Below are 20471 nucleotides of genomic sequence, written 5' to 3' on the forward strand. Positions count from 1 at the left end.
TTCCAGTACAAAAATACAGTACATGATCAAACACAGATGACCCACAAAATTTCACAGATGCTGAACATACATGCATGAAGACATTTAAGAGATAATCATGAAACTTGCTGAGCATCTGCAAGTGTCACTAAATCAAACAGGAACTACACTTTCTCACCACAGATCCAGATTAGTGCAGGAACCTAACTGCACTGCTCTTACTCATTATTGTGGCTTTTTGCTGATCTTGTGGTATTTGGAGTCTTTTCTTAAATCCCTCGCAGCTGGGATAAAGTGATTACATCAGAGTCTTAGAAACAGGAATAAAGATGTTTCTGGCTGTCATGGAGAAATGTTTAACTTCTCATTCTTAAGCTTAAAGGCTTAGAAAGCTCCAAGACATCTTTTCCTTCTCCAGAGTCTCATGTTACTACACAGTATCATATCACACAGACACACCAAGAGTTGTATCTATATAGAGGTGTACATCAAAATAGCATTTGGGAAGCAAGGATTATAGGGTTCTTTTTGGTTGGTTGGGGATTTTTGTTTCTTTTTCTTACTGCCTGTAACTGGTAATACTGGTATCTTTGTTGTCACCATTATTTAATATAGCTTGGATGTTCTACAGATACAAAAATGAAAGTTGTTACAAGTTGTATACACGGCAGATGCAGACACATATAACAGGTCAGACTCTCAAGATATCCTCAGTTAAGTACTCACTCAGAGACCAAATATTATCTCTGTACCATCTGTGGCGTACATAGGGATTTTGCAAAGATATTTGTATTCATATTGAATCAACATTTGGGAAAAAATGTTCACAGAAATGGGCAAGTAGCAAACAGTTGAAATTAATGGAATGAGCCATAAGAATGGTAACTAACATTTTCTTAGAAAACTGTCATATTGAGACTTTTCACAACACTCTGTTACAACAGCATGATACCCACCCTCAATTCACAGTCTTCATTTACAGCTAGGTTACTGGGCTTCAGGTCCTGTGGCAGAACACAGAATTAGTTGAGTACTACTTCAGCCTTTTAAAATATATTCTAACTATGTCTTAGCAACATATCTGATGCACAGAGGGACACATTCCATTAATCTTCATTACCTCAAAGACTGAACTCACCCGATGGATGATTCCAGCTGAGTGAATATACTGTGAAACAAAACAAAACAAAAGGGGTAAGATTTGAAGTTAGAGGTGAAGGGAGGTCAAAGAAAGCCACTTGTCTTGTTTTTTTGCTTCTGAGACTGTTTTATATACAGAAAATACCTACGTCATACCATGTTTACAGATCAGAGGTATGTCAAACTTCAAAACCTTCCTGTTTTGTCTTATCCAGAACTGGATATTTCAAGAAAGGTAACCATGAAGACTAGATTTCACCATGAAAGGCAGCACACTCAGTGATTCTTCTGTATAAAGTCTTCTACCAATTTGGAATTTGTTCCAGCCTTCCCTGGATGTTGATCAGCAGTGGCCTAGGGAGCAGCATGGTTGACTCCTACAGGATATAAATCCACCTCCCCATACTGTGAACACTGATGTGGGTGGAAGCAGCCACACCTGCACTCTGGGACAGGTCAGTGACCAAAATATCCCCCAAAGCCACAGCATTGCTTCAGGTCCACTTGCAAAGTGGTATTTAAGTGGCTATTTTGTGTGTCTGCTATTTTACATAAAACATTTAAAATAAAAAATTAGAACAGCTTACTCTGTCATTGCCTATTGTTCTCCAGTTAGGATTAACAGCAAGTTTATCTATGATCTTATCTACCAGCATAAGCAGGGCCTTGAAAACCTTCTATTCTCTAGAGGGGAATTCACCTGTTTGAGGGGAAGGGATTAAACACAAAAACTCTATAGCAACTGGGAAAACCCAAAGAGAACACAAGGGCATTCTTCATGTTCCAGACCTAAGAACTGTTTATCAGAAGGCAGGGCCACCTCTCAATGTTCTCACAGCAGCTGCAAGCAGCTGAATGGAGGAAGCCAAAACACTGCTATCAACAGAAGGAACTGTGTCCCTGCTCTGCTGAGACAACCACAGCAGCCCCTCCTGGTGCCACCAAGCAGTCATACACAGGATCAAATGTTCTTTTGCTAATGAGACATGAGAATTTCATGAGAATTTCAATTCCAGAAGAGAGGAGCTACCAGCAACCTCTCCCCTTTGGAACAGACCCAGAAATGCACCTGAGTGCTTTTCTGAAATTAATATTCACTTAGAGCACAATTCTTACTATTATTTAGCTTTGACACAACAGAGACTTATATTCAAAACCACAAGCAGGATAATTAATGCCAGAATCCATCTTCCTAACTAAGCTATTAACTCACATAAATGAGACAAAGCAATTAAGGGCTCAGTTGTGCAATTTTTATTCACTAAAATCTGTTCTTAAAATGATGGAACCTGCATGCATGAATAAGAATTACTGTCTCAGGCACAAGGTGACTTGCTGAAAATCATTTCATAAGAAAATCATGTAATAATATTTCAGAGCCAGTATTTACCATGGCTTGCTTTCAAACACATATTATTTTCCATGTCTAAAATATCAATTACTGTTAGGTTAGCAAGTAAAGCTGCTGACCTCTCTCTTCTGTTTGCTTTTATCCTGGGAAAATCCATACTGGTCTGAAAAAAAGCTTAGCACCTAGTAACGGGAAGCATTACCTACATCTTCTGTTTATAGACACTTACATATTAAACTTCAGCAAAATGATACATATTCTGATTCTTTTGGAAAAAAAATTGCTGTAGATTCATTGCCAATCACCTGTGTCATTGAAGTGTATAAATATTAATTTATTTGATTAAAGGAAATAATGACTTTACAGGCACACTAAATCCTAAGTGATTGTGTGCAGCATCATACATTGCTGGGATAAATTTCTACTCCTTGATATTTCCCAAAGGACACAACTAACTTGGTTATCTCTTCACCCACAAGACACTCTCTACAAAAATCAGGACTGTGTTTTTTTCAAAGGGCCTCATGCCTCTCAAAGCACAAATGTGAGTTACTTCCCATATTGTTTTTTATCTATTCATATTATTTCCATATTGTCCATAGTGCCTCAAAAATTCTGAAGAATATGAAATGGATAAAGAAAATATATAGCATGTTATTGTCCTGCAATAGGAACTGAAATAGACCTAAATTGATCTAAAGTTAACTTTCAAGGGAGTATTCACATGTATTGTGCATGTAAACATTGGTAGGCTTGGGGGTTTATTTCTAGTTGAAAAAATTATCTGATAATTGATAAATGATTGCTAGTTGTGCACTTTTAAGATATTAAAAAAAAAAGCATTTAAGTATGCTCATTGCAACCATCCAGGTTGCAGCATTGCAACCATCCTTACAACATTTAGGTTGCTGACTCATTACCACAACATTTAGATTCCAGGACTCAGACAGTACCTTAAGACCTCGAAGTAACTGATAGATGAGAAACTGTATATGATCATCTGTTAACTTCTGGCACTTCACAATGTTATTCAGGTCAGCACCCATTAAATTTGTCACAAGATATCTGTGAAAATACAGAAGTGGGGAAAAAAAGGAAAAAAAAACAACACAGAAAATTCTTCTAGAAGAGTATCCACCCAGGACATGTAGGCTCCTTTTCCACTGTCTATTAACACATTTTATATTCTTTAAATCATCTGTGAGTTCTAATAATGCAATCACTACTATGAGACTTAATATAATTAAAAAGAAAAATTCTTGCAGGATATTAGAAGCTTTTATCTCTGTTTTCTCCATGACACACTACAGCAGTGATACATGCAACACATTTTTTGATGAAGAGGAAGCCTCACCCAACATCAAAGTGGCAGCCTGAGCCACCAAAACCACAGGACCTGCAAGGGCCTGGAATATCTGATGGTGGAAGGAAATATTAGAGAGGCAGAAATAAGAGTGTTTTGTGTAACTTCCCTCTCTGTTCCCACTGGAAGTTTTATTTTCTGACAAATTTTGCAGAAACATTGATTATTTTCCAAGTACAGAGCTGGAACAAAAGCATGCATCTGTCATACCCAATTCCCATTCGTGTAATTTTGCCCCAGAGTCAAAGGGGTTTGGTCACTAATTTCCACAGAGACAAAAACATGTTAATTACTATTTCTTCTGCTAAATTGTTTACTTAAGTGCTTATACAATTATGTAAACCAAAAGGAAATCAGCATAAATCATATGTTTGAGTCACACCAAAATATACCTGGTACTAGGTTAGCCAGGAGTCTAGCCTAAATTTACCTTGTGTCAGTTAACTAACAGAACACCTTCCTGCATTCCTGAACTCTGCCATCTATGTATGAACAAATAACCCACAGTTTACAAACACACAGTTGAAGTGAAAAGGTTTTAAGTTTATTGGCATTTATGCAGCATTAAATAATTTACCATACACCTTTAATCTAATTTAAATAATTTAAATTTTCATTTAGAAAAGTACAAAAATGAGGTCTATCTCCCTGCCTCCTCTTTTGTGGAAAAGTTGCAAAAAGATTTTTACAAAGCTGACTGTGGCTGAAAGTCTTTTAGAAATGTATGTTCTTCCTTTTTAAAAGCAGAATGGTATTTACTTAGTAAGTAGTCAGAATGATTTAAAAAATTTTACTTACACTTCGTTGAAGTTTTCTATTGATGTTGCAGGTGTAAAAACATCAAGCAGTCCTATAACCTGTAAGGTGAGAGAAGGGGCAAGAAGTGACATTTTATTTTTACAAACCTGTAAAGCAACATGTGATTTGTATTGACAGTGCTCAACATTTTCAGGATGAAACTTACAAAAATATGACATATGGTTATACTGAAAATTGACATAGTAGGTGATCTATAAAGGTATCACCTCAGCCATCTTAATTACAATCTTAATTATGAAGAGTAAAAAAAAATAAAGGCAGAAGAAGTAATGTCTCATTACAGAAAAGCTGACACATGCCTTATACAATTGTTATACTTTAGATTATGCACACCTTCATCACCTTTCTTGGTCTGTTTTCATTAAACTTTTTATTCTTTCTCCAGGATATTTTTCAATCAACCATATTTTATTCAGGCTTCAAGTCATCAAGCTACCTTTAAGCAAGTGGATGCTCCACTGAAATCAACTGTTTACCACATAAACTTAGACCATTAATTAGTAATGTGAGATCTGAAGGTCTACTGCCTTTCATTTAACTATTACACTGTTGTCAATTGCAACAAGACTTATCTGCCCCTAATTTCTCAACAGAATCCACATTCAGCAAAAGCAGGTTTGAGGTGTGGGGTCTTTTTTTTTCCTGGGCTGATGTTTCAAGATGTTTCAACAGTAGTGAACAGAATACTTTTATTACTTTATTAGAGAAGAGTACGATGACTTGTTTTGAGTTTCTTTAACCTCACCTTCAAGATTTCATTAGATATTTTTAAAATAAAAATGCAGTGTGCTGCTGAAAGCTTCCAGTGACTTCACGACACCCAAGGTGGCTAGGTCTGGGTATCTTGGGTAGCTAGACAGTTGCATGCACCTTTTTGAAAAAGATTGTACCTAACTGAAATTAAGCTTCTATTGTAAACTTTTGTAAGGTCAATCCAAAGGGAAGAACTCACTCTCCACTTACATTCTCGTGCTTCATGTGCTTAAGCAGCCGAAGCTCCCGGTAGGTTCTCCGGGCATGGATAAGCGATTGAAAAGGTCTTGAGAGCTTTTTCACTGCCACCTTCTGTCTTGTTTTGGTATCATAAGCTGAGCTGAAAGAGGGCAAGAAAGTCCACAATGATGGCATGTTCTACAGCAAAGCTCTCCACCAGTTCACAGAAGGAACTTGCAGTCTCCTGAGGGCTCCTACCCCTTTCTTCACCCTCTTTCACCTTCTACTCAGGGACTGCAAGCAGGGTGCTTAGTCAGCAGTAACTCCCAAGTATTTCAAAACAGGTCCCTTGTTTTCCATAGCAAATTACTAATGCTCATGGTACTGTTCAGGACCCATCCCCAGGCAGCCCTTTCCCCAAATGGCAGGAAAAGTAACCAGACAATTAGCTCCACTCATGCAGCTCCAGCCTCCAGCTCCAAGGCAGGGCTCGTAGGGAATATGGGGATTCAAACTGAAGTTTGTTCTTACTGAGCAAATTGGAACCTTTACTAATTAGAGGAACACTGCCTTTGTATCTATGAATATTAATTATTAGGTAACCATTAGCTTGATAGATGACAATGTCCCCAAACAGGTATCAAGTTAGGATGCTGACATAATCATGCCCATGCCTTTCCCAACAAGTGAGGAACGGGCATGTCTCATACTCCAGCCCACATATCCACAGCATGTGCTTAATGTCCCACAGATGGAGGTGCCCTGCTGAAGAGGACACTAAGTATATAATCAATATTTGCAAGCAAGGGAGACCCACTCTTTTTTTTTGAGCATTAGAAAGACATGACAAGCACAAGCCACAAACAGATGTCTGATATGTAGCACAGGGGTAAAAATGATCCCTGTATGTATTACTTCATACATAGTACACTACATAGTACAATTATAAAAAGACACTGTAACCTCCTGTTAAGAAGAAAAAAATTTCTTTCAGTTGTTACTCTTACTTATTAAGTAATTGTGTTCAATTAAAATACCTAGAAATTCTCAGTTTAAAGAGTGGATAACACTATGTGTACTTGCTAGAGAGCGCTAACTAAATTAAGACTCTTCCCACACATTTATCTTATTACAGAACTTTTTTGGAATTACAAACACAAAAATTAAACAACATGAAAAATGCATGGAGTAGAATGTCAACAGTCACAGAAAATGCTATTAACTTCTTCTGCAGTGTTTTAAACACTCTCACAAATTGTTGTAGAACACACCTGCTAGAGACAAAAACCACTCATGGTGCCTGGAGTAGCTTCCAATTTAATACACAGAGCCTACAGTCAGCTGCAAATAGGTGGACTCTGACACATATTTGGTGCTATGCTAAAGTCACAAAGAGCCAAGTGAAGAGCAAAACCTCTATCTGCAGGATAAGCTGATGGTGCTAATCAGAAGAAACAAGGGATACAATTCAACATGCAGGAAGAACAGTGGCATCCAAAAGGTGATTGTCCTAGAAATAACCCAACCTCCACGAGGCCAAGCCAGAATTTCATAAAGACAGAATAGAAGCAAGTAGATCTAATTAACAAGTTTCCTGTAGGCTCTGTGGAAGGAGGGTGTCACTCATGAGATAAATGACATAGATAAGCAGATTACTTAGCTAGTTCTTTGCAAGCATCACAGAAGCTGATCTTCTGCCAAGTTTTAAAGGTGCAGAGTGCTGTGGTTTTGCTGAGCACCTCAGAAAGGGCATTTCCCGAGCAGAAGCAAGAATGCATAGGAACGAGGAGAAGACTGGAATCACTCTGATGAGTGGATGGAAGGGATACAACAGAGAAACTCATTCCAACAATGGGGCAGGGACTGAGTTATTCAGGATATGTGGCTTAATTACATGGAGCAGCTTAAGGAACAAACAGTGTGAAAAGAACTGACAAACAGAAATATTTTAAATTCCACTTGACCAGCCACAAGGAAAGCATGAAGGTTGCAAAAATAAATCTAAAGAAATAAAAAGGAAGCCAATGCTTAGCTTCTAATATAACAAAGATTAGATGTAATTGCCCTGTGTTTAGCCATGGGCAACAAAGCGACTGGAGAACACTGCCAAGTCTCACAAATGCACACTGACTACAGTCTTTCCAGTTTTGGGGGAAAGGAAATGTTTATCCAGGTAAATAAATAACATTGCTCAAAAAAACAGTTTGCTTAACATCTCAGCTTTTCTGGTAATTCATAAGCCTTCCCACTCATGCTTGCACCAGTCTGTGAAATACTGTACACATTACACAAGAAGGCTAAGAAGAATTAGATTTTAAGCCCGTTATCATGATAAACATCACTCTCTTCCCAATTCTAAGTTCAAATGTGAGTTTCAGTGGTTTCAAAACCACTGATCTTTAAGATGAATTGCTTTTTATCTTCTATATGACTCAAGGCTGCAAAGCTTTCAGATGATACAAAGCACAATTTTTTTAGCTTCAGTAATTCTTATGACAGCAGCTTTTTAGACCAAAGATGGAATCACATAAGGATAGAGGAGGAAAAGGGAAAAGTGAAAAGGGAAAGGAAAGTTGAATTCTGAGACCTCCAACAGGAAATCATGAATCGAAGCTGCACAGGCCAGGGACTGACTTGGTTTAAATGAGTGCTTCCACACTCAACTAACCAAAGTTATAATCAGAGCTAATGCCTTCAGACTCCTTCCTTGCCTGGTTTACCATCATCATAATTCAAGTTATTAACAGTAAAGCATTCAAAAATATGTTTCATGTTGTTTGAACTGTCTTGGTTGTCAGATTCAAGGAGAACTTGTATATGTGATCTCTGCTACTGCCTCTGTGATCACATTTTTAGACTAGATCTCTGTCTTGCTATTATATCATCATAGCTACAATCTGGTTTGTCCCCTGAATCCCTCATCAGCCACTGGGTAAACTATTAGGTGATAGAAGGAAGGAGGAGTTGCTTCCCTTTCTTTGTGATTTCCCCACGAATGCTCAGCTTTCAGAGTAGAGTTTCAGATGTCTCTGGAGAGGACATCTCTGGTTCCAGCCAAAGCAAAAATACAGGCACACCTGTGCTTGGCACCTGTAAATCCTTCCTTGGGGGCCTGTAACCAGCATGGTTAAAATGACTGAAAATTGCTTTTTAAAAACCCCCCAAACCCATGCTGATAACTATTTTGATTTAACAGGAAGAAAAGGGTTAGAGGCCTATTCCATGGTTTAACCACAGCTGGCAAAGTGCCACACTGCTGCCTGCTCACTCCTGTCCACTCCACCTCAGAAAAAAAAATTAAACTTAATGTGTTGACATAAGAACAATTTAACAATTGGAACAAAATATAATAAAATGTAATCATGATGCCAAATAACTGCTTTAGACAGGCTTTCTATCATAATTTAGAAAGAAATAGAATTACACTATCTTTTTAGTTAACAAGAAACAACTTTGTAACAATCATACCAATATCTTTTTCAGATATGATTGCTCTTGACCCAGAACCCATCAGAGTTAAGACACATTTTTTGCTGTCTCTCCTTTTCAAGATCAAGGATAAAAAGCCATGACTCTGCTGGGATGGCATAATTTTCACACAGATTAGAGACTTTGGTTTAGTGTGATATTCAATCATTGCTTAAATTAGACTCACCTTTTTAGTGTTGTCAACTCCTATATTTAATAATTCTATTGAAGTTCCTCTAGATGAAATATCAATTTTTAGTTCTGTGCACATTTTCCCAGTTCTTAAGATTTCAGAGAAAAGTTTGAAGACAGGGAGCTACTGCAGTTCAAAAACTTGAGAGGCAGAAAGCATGGGATTTTAACCTCAAGATAACCTTCAAGCCTCAAGATAACATTATAACTTTTGATGAGATATGGATTTTGGTAGCTGTTTATAACTATGGCTGTACATACAGTAATTTCCCTAGTACCCACAGAGTTTATCCTCTGTGGTTGCAGAGCAGTAAAACTGGACAGACAGGCCATTCATGTGTGCAGCCTGCTCAGACCCCTCAGGGATTTTGGGGCTAGAAGCACACCATTCACCTGTGGCTGCTTAGTCTTTGGGATCAGATTTGCCTCAGCAGCTGGAGGGCTGTTTGTAGGAGCCTGATCTTAAAAACCCCACATGGAGCCAACTTGGATCCGATTTAGTAAACTCCAGGATTGAATGCAGGAAGAATCCTTCCTGGGATCAGCTGGTCACCTTGAACTATAGCTAGTCCCTGAAATTCCTAATGCTTTGGGCTCAGAGAACATTACTAGCTGGTCACTGCCCTACCCACAGTGCCTGGAAAAAGTTAATCTTGAATGCAGCATTCAGTCTACAGGTTCTCTTCATTCCTGGAGCCAGCTCAGATGTAGCTGATGCGGAATGAAGGTGTGACCCAAAGCTGGCTGTCCATGGTGCCAGTGTGGTGTCTCCAGAATCATTCCTGTTTGCTGTAGGTTACTTGTGTCAGACAATATTCCATCCCTTCAATGTTCCATCCCTTCACTCTGGATAACCACAAGATTTTGATTGTCTACAAAGTCTTTTGGCATTATAGCTGTAAAAATTATTTAGGTCTATGCAATCTAAGCAACTGATTTGGGGTTAGGTGGAAAAACCACAAGACTAACTTCTCAGATTTTTTAAAATATAATTCAGTATCTCAGCTTGCAAGGCTGTTACCTTTATATCATCAGAAGTTTGACTACTGGCTGGACACTATACCAAAACTTGGAGAGAATGCTGGACACAGCACATGTGACAGTGACACCGGGTATTTCCCATATTGTTCCAGGTATCTACTTTTGTTTCTTTCACTGCAGCATGAGTTTATTTCCTTCATTGGGTCACATTCCTCCAAAACATGCAAAAATTCCCCATTACATGTAACTGTTAAGAGAAAGACAACAAAAAAGAAAGAAAAACCCCAAAAAGGCAATTCATGCTCAAAATACAGGTTCACAATTTTGAATTCTTATCTGCAGATCTCAGCACCCTTTCAAGTACCCAATGACTCCTTCCACTGAAGGTGACATGAACTTCCTTGTGGACAGATGTACTCTTAATTTGGAAGATGCTAAGTTATTGAGAAAAACAAATAGCAGAAGGGTCTGTGTGAGCAGGTATTGAAGGGGAAAGAACTGAAGAAGGGTCAACACTCAGAGAATCTCTTCACTGATGGAGGCAGCTCTTATGGCACCATGCACTGGCAAGTAAGATACAAAAGAGGGACCACAGGAACCCTGCCCTGGGACACCTTCTAGCAATTTCTTGCAGTTTGGGTTCCTAGAACTACAGTGAATAACAACACTTTTTTACACTTCTCATAAATGTCACGTAAGTGAAAAGTAATCACACGAACAACATGTGATTTTATTTTTTATTTGCAAGGTTTTGTTTGTGAGCTTCGTCTTCTGGGATTTACCTATCTTGTTCTTCTTCTTTAAAACATACATTTCTATTTATTTTTAATTTAAATAAAAACCTACTTTTTATTGAGACGTGAAGGAGCCATGAAAAAAACCCCACACAGCATCCATCCAATACTGGCAAAGGATCATATCAGCTATTGGCAGTGAAGGAAGAGAACAGAAAACAGCTACCCAAAGCCATTTTGAGTTGGGCAGTAAAGTAAACCCAGGAAATGGTTAATTTGTTTCTTCTTTATAAATGTTTTGTTACTGTTTTGCAAGTTCATGTTGGTGATTTTTACTCCCCGAGAGCTAGCTGTAAGGTTTGTTTGCTAAACCATACAAATCACAACATATATGTGCATCAAAAGGAAACCATAAAGAAAAATTAGATGGTGGCAAGAAAAAACAGAATGAGGATGTAATGGGAAGCTCTGAAACTACATGTTAATCTTCTAATTAGACAAAAAAACCCACTTGTTTGATGATGACAGGTGATTGTACTGTAAAAATTACATCCCCTCACTTGGATATGTTTCCAACACACCATGCTGATCAGTAGCATCAATGGTTTTGGTTTTAGTACAATGACTGTTAATTATCTCAGATTAATTTACCCCTAAATCTAAACATAACCCCACAAATATCTTTTACCTATGCAACATAATTGTTCTATAACCAACATAAAAGTATGTTACTGTTTTTATTGTTTTAAGCAGACATTTTCAGTGAAAAATAATCACTCTCCACATGTTTATGTGAATACATCACCAGTTTTCATTCAATGGAACATGATCATAAAAGTGCTATATCAGCCTCTGAATCCACAAGCCATATTTTATTTTTTGATCTGTCTCCTGTGCCTCCACAGTGACTTAAACATTTAAATAACTTTACTGAGGAGCAGTCACACTTTTTTAGGTGAAGGTACAGAGAGCACAGCTTATATCAGTGGGACTGATGTATTTAAAATCATGTTTGTGAAAAAAACATACAGAAGGTTGGGGTCATAAGCTGTTAGTTTCCTCAGCATGTGCAACCAGCTCATGGATACTAAAATAATCAGGCATTGTACATAGCCTGAGCCCAATGTCAGTAAGTAAACAAGAATATCAGTCAGCTGCCACTAAACCAGTACATTGCTAGTGACAAATATGTTCCATTCAGTATTTAAAAAAAAAAAAAAAAAGACTAACAGGTAGTTATATATTGTAGGCCTTGAAGCTTCAGCTGGAAATGCTCGCAGTTAATGTAGATATAAAGTTTAACATGAAAGATATCAGTGCTTTCAAAAACATTAAACAAATCCATACAGACAAAAATCTCACTTATATTTTGTCCTTCTTTTTCCTATTCCTCCCCCCATTTCTCCTTCACATTTCCTGTTTCCTCTCTCCACAACAGCAAAATATGAAATGGTAGCAATTTATTCCCAGGGTTCAGGGGTTTGAAATGTCCTCTCCCTTCCCGGCTGTATGTCCAGAATTGAGATATTGTATTTTTGGTATGAAACAACTAATAGGTTCTGGAATTCAAACACTCCTTGTGAAGCAAGCAACCAGGCCCTAAGACTTTCAGGTCTTTGGGACAGGGACTGTGTTCCCAGATGTAATCATGGCTGACAGCAGGACAGGAAAGGAGGCAGCTATGCCACTGCTGCCTCATGTAGTCAGCAAGGTAAGTATCATAAAAAATATATTGAAGTAAGGATGGAGGAGCCCTGCAGAGAATACTCTCTGCTAATGTATTCTTACAGCCACACAGAAGGCCATTCAATGACCCCTGTTGCCTTTCTGCCACAACTGGTTCACCTCATGCCTCTCATCTCTCTACCATCCCAAGCCTTCCCTTTCTCTAAGAGATCTCATTAATTCCCTGTGAAAGAAAACCTGCACAATACAAAGTCCCCACTTCTTAACCTTGTCTTTTCTTCACCTTTCTTCACAAAGACCTCTATCACCCTTCACATGCCCACTTGTGTCAGGTGCTCCCAAGATACTCCACAAGCTTAGTGACAGCACCCTACATAGAAATCTCTATCACAGCAATTCTCAGCCTTTCTCATCCTTCTCCACAAACACCTCCTTCATTAAATCTTATTAGACATTCTCATTTAAAATAGGGACCTTGACACCACTAATTACCATCCTGCTTCCCTTTCCTTTCCCAAGTCAGTTAACTACACTGTTCCAACAGCTGGAAAATACTCAGGATGAAACCAGAAAAAGGAAGGACAAGCAATCTGCATTCCACCCTAGTTTTCCACAAAACCACTCTCAACACATTCCCTATTTGATGTCTTCCCAGCCGGTGCTCAGAAACACCCTCCCGTCTTCCTTCATGTACCTTTCACAAAAATTCCTAAATTCTTGACCTTCTTTGGCTTTGTAGCTGCAAATCCCACTGTGCTTTTACTTCTAATGGCTATTTCTTTATGTTCCTTTTAGAATCTTTTTCAATCTGCAACATTTTTTTGTTGCTTCCCTTATTTTGATCCACTCACTCCAGCAATACTGCTGCAAAGATCCTCCTTCTAATTGGTAACACTGACCATGCAACCCCTTTTATTTAGTTCTCCTCTCCATTGCAACCTCACCTTCAAGGCCTTGTTTCTAAGTATTTTTGTTACATATACTGACTTTTAAGAGCTGTCCTACCTCTAACTGGGGTCTCATATCAGCCTGCATGTCAATTTTCAAGCAAGTGTTTGACTATGCTTAGAGGGCTCTATTGTAAATATCTACACCACTAAAGAAAGGTGTCAATGCTTTCCTTCTGAATGCTGCATACCAAAAATAGACAACTCCTATCGGGTCTTTGACAGCAGGATTTTAACAATGTTGTGGAAAAAGCTTCCAATAATTATAACCATTTGTAAGATGAAGTTCAGCCCCTGCATTTATATTGAAAACAAAAGACTTAATCAGAAAGCAGTCCAAAGGGAGTCTACAAAAAATCCATGTGTGTCTGGGATTGTGCATTTAGCCTGTAAAAATCTATACCATCTTCAGTTTCCAGCTGTATTTACATACAGCAGTTGTGTGTTACTACTACTCTAAAAGTTTATCTCAGCATTTACTATTTAAAGTAGCATGTAGCTCTACAGTGATACACACCACAACTCCAGTAACCTGATCTCACAGTTGAAATCATACACTTAGTATCAATACAGCTAACTAAACAGATATTAAAAAAAAACCCCAACAGAACCCAACCTGAAATCATCGAGTACAATCTGGGATGAAGGAATTTTTCTTTTTGTCTGCTAGATTCAATTTACAGCAGCTTTTAAAACCTTTACATGATACTGAGTTGTCTTAGCATCTTCTTAGAGTTCCTCAATGTGAAAAGGATGGTATCAGCAGTGTTATGTTCCAGTATTGCAAGCTAATGCCCTCAAAACATCTGCGAGTACCAGAGGCACAGAATGGGGTGAATGGCAGGAAAGAAGGGGTTAAACTTCAAGATCACAATGTTCTGCTTCTATTTTTCCACTTGTACTTCCTCAAAGCAAAACTGTAGCTTAAACACCTTCTCCCATTCTTACCCAAAATTAGCCAGGACATAAACTTAATGAATCTTAAGCATGTGCTTAAAGGGAACAGGATAGAGGGATGCTGGAAGTGTTGTAAACAACTTTGCTTTCCTGCTTTTTTTGAACTGAGGCCTGTGCCACTACACTTTGACTTAGCAGACCTCAACTTAAACATCTGTTAGGTCACCTGAGATGGTGCTAGGCATTGCATAGTCTCAAAATCAAAAGAGACTGAATGTAAGTACTACTGATGGCAACAGACTCTGAGAAAACAGTGCAGGAGTCTATGGTTGTGAAGAAACTCTGGACTGAGTTTGGTTCATCTTGCAAGGTCTGTTCTTTCCAAAGGAGGCAGAACACAGAGCCTGCAATATGCTAATGGCAAACAACCTGTTGGAGAGATCAGAGAGCATCCTGCAGAATGCTGTCAATCCCTCCCAGGCAAAAATAGGACTAAATAGGTTAGAAGGCAGTTTACAAAAGCTGGTATAAAAAAGAGGCATACAGGCTTAAAAAAGATCCAAAGAACAGGAAACCCAAAATCTATACATGTTTCATAATTTGTGGTATAATAACAAGAAGTCTTTTAAAAAGATGAAGCTCTTTCTCAAGCACGCAGCAATGCCACCTCCCAGAGGAAAAGGTGGCCAGGCATCAAACCACAGTGGAACCACCAGGGCAACACAGCTGGAAAGCACAGATGCTCCAGGCTAAAGGTCCCATTTATAAGCAACAGCACTGGGACAGTTGGAAGACTCAAACAGAACCAGAATTCTTATTTTAAAAAGCAGAACCATAAGGAACAAGAATTTAAAACTCAATTTGACCTGAGACATAGTCACTTTTCTCTAGAACTGAAAAGAAAGGATTGTAGATTAAGACTACCTTGTCAAAGTAAGGTATCTTGCTTCCTATCTAAATGGCTTAATATAACTTAAAGGCTGCAAAACTCTCAATTAGCAGGTCTGGTGCCGGTCCCTTAAGAGTGAACCAGCTCTTTGACTTCTGTGAGAGGCAATCCAACTATAAAGGTTGAGCACCAAAAATGCATTTTTTGAAGAAAACTTTAAATTTAACCAAATTTTAGCTTGAGAAAGAGTTAAAATAATAGTCTAATAATAAAAAACCCTCGCCTTATACAAAGCTATAGCAAAAAAGAAAACAATCCCAAACCACACCAGTTGTGTATGTAAATTTGATACTTGCCAATAAAACCCAACCCCTAGAAAAAAAAGGAATTAAGCAAAACATACTGTTGAAAATGTCAATGATAACTTTACTTGTAATTAAACTATACACTCCCATCCCTCACCCCCTGGCTTTAAACTTTTTTTCCTAAACTTAAAAAATCAGATCTGACAGCAGCAAATGACAGAACACACAGGAGCTTGAATGGCCACAGGAAAAAGTACAGGCAAAAGAAAGCCTTGCACAAAGCTAAGGTACAAGAGTAACATAAAAAGTACTTCAAGGATTAACTACTTGAGAGAAAGACCTCACAGCTCTCTCTGTAATTCACATAGATGCTAAGGTGCAACTCTGCTTTGCAGTGCAGCTGAGTTTGGAAGATTTCCAAAACCAAATGTTCTTTGTGATATGTCATTAAAAAAGTGACAAAAGCACTAGAGCTTTTTATACAAGGGAAGATTTGGGGTTTCTACCTATTCCACATCTAAATAAAAACAAAAAAAAAAACCCAAATGGGAAAGCAATGTGCTTGGTACAGCTATACCTCTAAAAGTGAATCTGTTTTAAACCCACTAGTATCTATCTCCATAGCATATTTGATGCATCTGCAGCAAACTCAAACACAAATTCTACTGGACACCTGAAATGTCAATAAATTGGGCCAAAACACAGCCTCCTGACACAAACTGCTCTATTGGTTTTGAGCTGCCAGCAAAAGATGCTTAAATGCAAGCATTATGTCAAAAATAAGAGACAATATGTCTCTTATTATCAGTTATCAATTCAGTTACCCAAGTCTGTGGGCTATGACAAATAATTTACTGTTAAAAAAGAAAAGGGTAGGCCTAGAGAAGAGTTTCACTGAGGTAGAAAAAATTTGTTACAACAATTCTCTTCTCATTTCAAAGCCAGCATTTGGAGTTCAGGACCTTGGCTGCTATTCATCAAAGCACTTAAGAATTTGTTTAATTCTAGTAGTTTCTGTAAGACTTGAATATGTTTTTAGGTATTTTACTGAATAGGAGTACAACTATTCACAGAAGCAATATAGCATATTACTCAAGGGAATGGTTGCATCTTGTAGGTCTCCTGGGTAAAGCACATGCACACAGAAAAAAAAATCAATTTCAATAGACTCTAAAAATAGAAGGCTTTTCTCAAAGAGATGCATACCTTTTCCTCACATGCAAGCTTCTATTTGGGTTTATACTTCATTGATGTTAACAAGGCTATTAATATAGAGCAAAGTTTTATTGCTATATTCTATTTTTAAATGTCTATTTTAGAGTAAATCTTTCTCATAGCATGTTCCAGTTTCCATTTTACATCTTCATTTCCTAGGCTTTGCAATTGATAAAAATTACTAGGATTTCCTTGGCTGTGCAGTTTCAAAAACCAAAGCACCAGCTGTGCTGCAAGTGAACCATGACATGTTTTCACTTCCTTTTCAATTGCTCAAAACTCTTGACATCTCATTATAAAATTCAGTAAAGTAGGTCTTTCCCTCAAAACTATGTCAGCATAAATAGGGAAAGTAACCAGAAATGCAGTTTCAATTGGAACACAAAAGTAGTTACTCTGCTACTGCATATCCATCCAGCTCTTAGTTTACTTTCTCCTCTTTCCTATCACAAACTAAAAATTTTATTGTGTAAATAAATTAAGTCGTTGTGGAACTATTCCCAGCATCTGCTTGGAGCAGTTAGCACATGCTAACTACAATGACACTCACATGGTATTGGCCTAGACCTCCCTGCTGCAAGCATAAATTAGAAATAATAAAAAAAGAGAAGAATTCAAAGACACTTCACACCAGTTCTGAGTGTTTCTGCTGATAGTTGGAGGTTTTTTGAAAATGCATACTCTGAGTTTATGTGCAAACTTGGACATTTCACAGAGCTAGAGAATGAACTAATACAAAACTGTTCTCTGGTATCTGAGAAAAAGTGAGAACTACTGCATGAGTTTAGAGCACAGCAAAAAACCAAAGTTCTAAAGAAAATTTTTAAAAAAAACTTTTATTTAAAGTAGCACTTGCATGTAAAGGGCCATGGATTATTTATTATTGTTTTACATATTTCCACTCACCCAGCTTACAAAAGAAACACGATTCTTTCTCAAAAACCCTTTAATCGCCATTATTATTTCCATAAATTGATTCAAAGCTTTTATAAGCGTAGTAAAATGTGCATCAAATACTAAAGTAAAGCCCAGCCTGCACTGGGAGTTCCCGGGAGTGCAAGCCTGACGTAGGAGTTACCAAAGAAAGAGAAACGTTTTATGACAACATGTGGCAAACCCTTCCAATTCCTTAAGACGCCGCAGCCCTTGGGCAGCAATCTGTCCTAATTTAGGATCCCCGGAAAGCCCGGGGTGAGCATCCCGTGCTCTCCCTCAGCCTGCCCGGCTCCGGGGGCAGCTCCCATTGTCTCGGCGGACAGAGCGCTGCGCCCGCCGCGGCTGCCCCGGCCTTGCGTGTGTCCCGGTACAGCCCCGGCGGGAAGGGCCGCGCCGCCGGGAGCCGTGCCGGCCGGGGCGGACCCCGCTCGGGGACCCCTTGCCCAGCCCCGCCGCCTGCCCGTCCTCCCGCTCGGAACCGCCATGACTGTGCAGGATTCCGGGCTTCGGGGCAATTCTCCCTCCGGAGGCGGGAGCAGCACCGGCCGCAGCGGTGCTGCCGGACCGGGGGCAGCCCAGGGGCAGCCCGGAGCCCGGGGGGCGGCCCCGGGGCAGCGGCGGGAGGGCGGGCAAGGCTGCCCCGCGTTAGCGGCGGCGGGAGGGCGGGCAGGGCTGCCCCGGGGAGCGGCGGGCGCGGTTGCCCGGGTGACGGCGCGGCTTGCCCGGCCCCGCGGGGCCGCCGGCCGGGGCAGCGGGGCGGGAGCTCCCCTCACCCCGGTGCCTGGCGGACACGCCCCCGCCCCGCCGCCGCCGCCGGCCCCTCCGCTCCCGCACACGACCCCCGGCGCGGCGGCTCCCGCCTGCCCCGCATTGTCCGTCCCCGCCGCCCGCCGGCTGCACCTGCCGGCTCCCGGCCCCTCTGCCGCCGCGCCGCACCTACCAGACGGAACCGTAGGCGCCGGAGCCGACGGGGGTGAGGTTCTGGTAGCGCTGGGGCACCTCCCACACCGTCTTGTTCAGCTCCTGCCGGTAGAAGCCGCCGCGCTCGGACATTTTCCCGGAGCCGCCGGCAGCAGCGGCAGCAGCAGCGGCAGCCGCCCCTCAGTCGAGGCTTTACGGTCGGCGCCGGCGGGGAGGAGGGACCGGGAGGGGAAGGGGAGGGGAAGGCGGAGGCCGAAGGGGTGGGGGCAGCGGCCGGGGCCGGGGGAGCCCGGGTGGGGACGAGGGGAGTCTTGACGAAGGAGCCCAGGATCCCCGGGGCGGCACCCGGTGTCTTTCCGCGGGGCCACCCGGGGGCTTGCGGGGAGTGGCGAAGCGCCGATCCCGCCCCGGAGCATCGCAGCCGGGGCGGTGACGGACCGGAGCGGGGCCTCGCCGCATCGGCCGCCCCTGCCCGAATGTGCGGGAAGGGCCCGCGCCGTCGCTCTGCTCCCCGCGGGGACGGTGGGGACGGCAGACCCGGTTATCCCGCCCTTCGCCTGGTGTCTCTCAGGCTTTCTGAAGCCTTGCTGACACCTTTCTTACTTTGCCACGGCCACCTGAAGTTCCCTCTGGGCCCGCCAGGCTCTCCCCTTCCCCAGCTCGAGCTGCAGCCACTGCGGCGCTGACCCTGCGCCGGGGGATCCTCTGCGGGGCCAGTGCGGGCCCCGCTCACTGATGGAGCCCCGAGCAGGTCGGGGGTTTTCTCGGAGTCCTCTGGTGCCTAAAATTTCCCCTTACCGCATTGATTCCCGCATGCAATCATCTGAGTCCTCTTCCTTTTCATCAATGAAGACTTGAGCCCTCAAGACAATAGATAATCTTGAAAACTTTAAAAGTCCAAAATTCATGCAGCAGTTAAAGGTTCTCTGACTTTACTGCACGTTTTCTTTTCTCCAAAATGTACCTTATACGATATCTCAATGACGTCTGAAATCATGACAGCACTACTGCAATGTTACCAGTATATTTCTTTATGTATTGTTTCCTTCCATGGCTTCTTACACTTCTTTGAGCACCTGTAAGTAACTTGTACATAGCCTGTTTGCATAGATTCAGTGTACTGGGATTGCTTTACACCTGCCTTTTAATCACTGTGGAATATAAATCCTTGCATTTCAGAACCCTCCTGTACCATGGATTGCTGTTTGCTTTGGCAAATAGCTGCTCAGTTTGTGCTAGGACATAATGTGAGTGTAGAGAACACGTATGCTTGAATAGTTGTGAGCATGATGGGACAGAAAACAGGTGTTACAGATGCTCCAAACACTAGCTCTGAAACCTCAGCCCATGTTGCATGACAGGACTTCCATACTAGGACTTTCAAGTGAACAGCACCAGCAACTTGGCATTTGCTGGGTGCATTTCAAATAAAAAATACACGAGTGGTACTACTATAGCCATTTATCTACAGCCATCCACTCAAAGACTACTAAGTGCTCCTAAAGCAATAGTCTAGTTCTCACTTCTACCTTTCTTCAGTGCAGCTGACCTCTCCAGTTCTCTCCAGACTGCTCCCTGGTCCCACTTGAATTTCTCTGCTGAGGGCATAGTGCATGAAGGAAGTGAAAAGTGTAAAAAAATCCAACAATACATTAATTTATTTTATTTTTCTCAGCACCACTGTATGGAGTTTTAAAACCGGAGTAAGAGTGCAG

At 40.8% G+C, this 20471-nt stretch overlaps 1 protein-coding gene across 1 annotated transcript in view; it reads right to left on the minus strand.

Moving 5' to 3' along the window:
* Positions 1-18959, minus strand: part of MAPK11 (mitogen-activated protein kinase 11) — a 32079-nt gene extending 13120 nt beyond the window's left edge. The window contains exons 1-6 of the mRNA XM_059471954.1: positions 18776-18959; positions 5616-5745; positions 4632-4690; positions 3424-3535; positions 1118-1147; positions 936-983 (exon numbers count right to left, since the gene is read on the minus strand). Coding sequence (XP_059327937.1) covers positions 936-983; positions 1118-1147; positions 3424-3535; positions 4632-4690; positions 5616-5745; positions 18776-18888 — 492 coding nt within the window. The 5' untranslated portion in view covers positions 18889-18959. The remainder of the gene's footprint in view (positions 1-935; positions 984-1117; positions 1148-3423; positions 3536-4631; positions 4691-5615; positions 5746-18775) is intronic.
* Between the last annotated feature and the right edge of the window lie 1512 nt (positions 18960-20471).

Source organism: Ammospiza nelsoni, chromosome 5 (genome assembly GCF_027579445.1).
Source record: "Ammospiza nelsoni isolate bAmmNel1 chromosome 5, bAmmNel1.pri, whole genome shotgun sequence".
In the NCBI taxonomy this organism is placed as follows: domain Eukaryota; kingdom Metazoa; phylum Chordata; class Aves; order Passeriformes; family Passerellidae; genus Ammospiza; species Ammospiza nelsoni.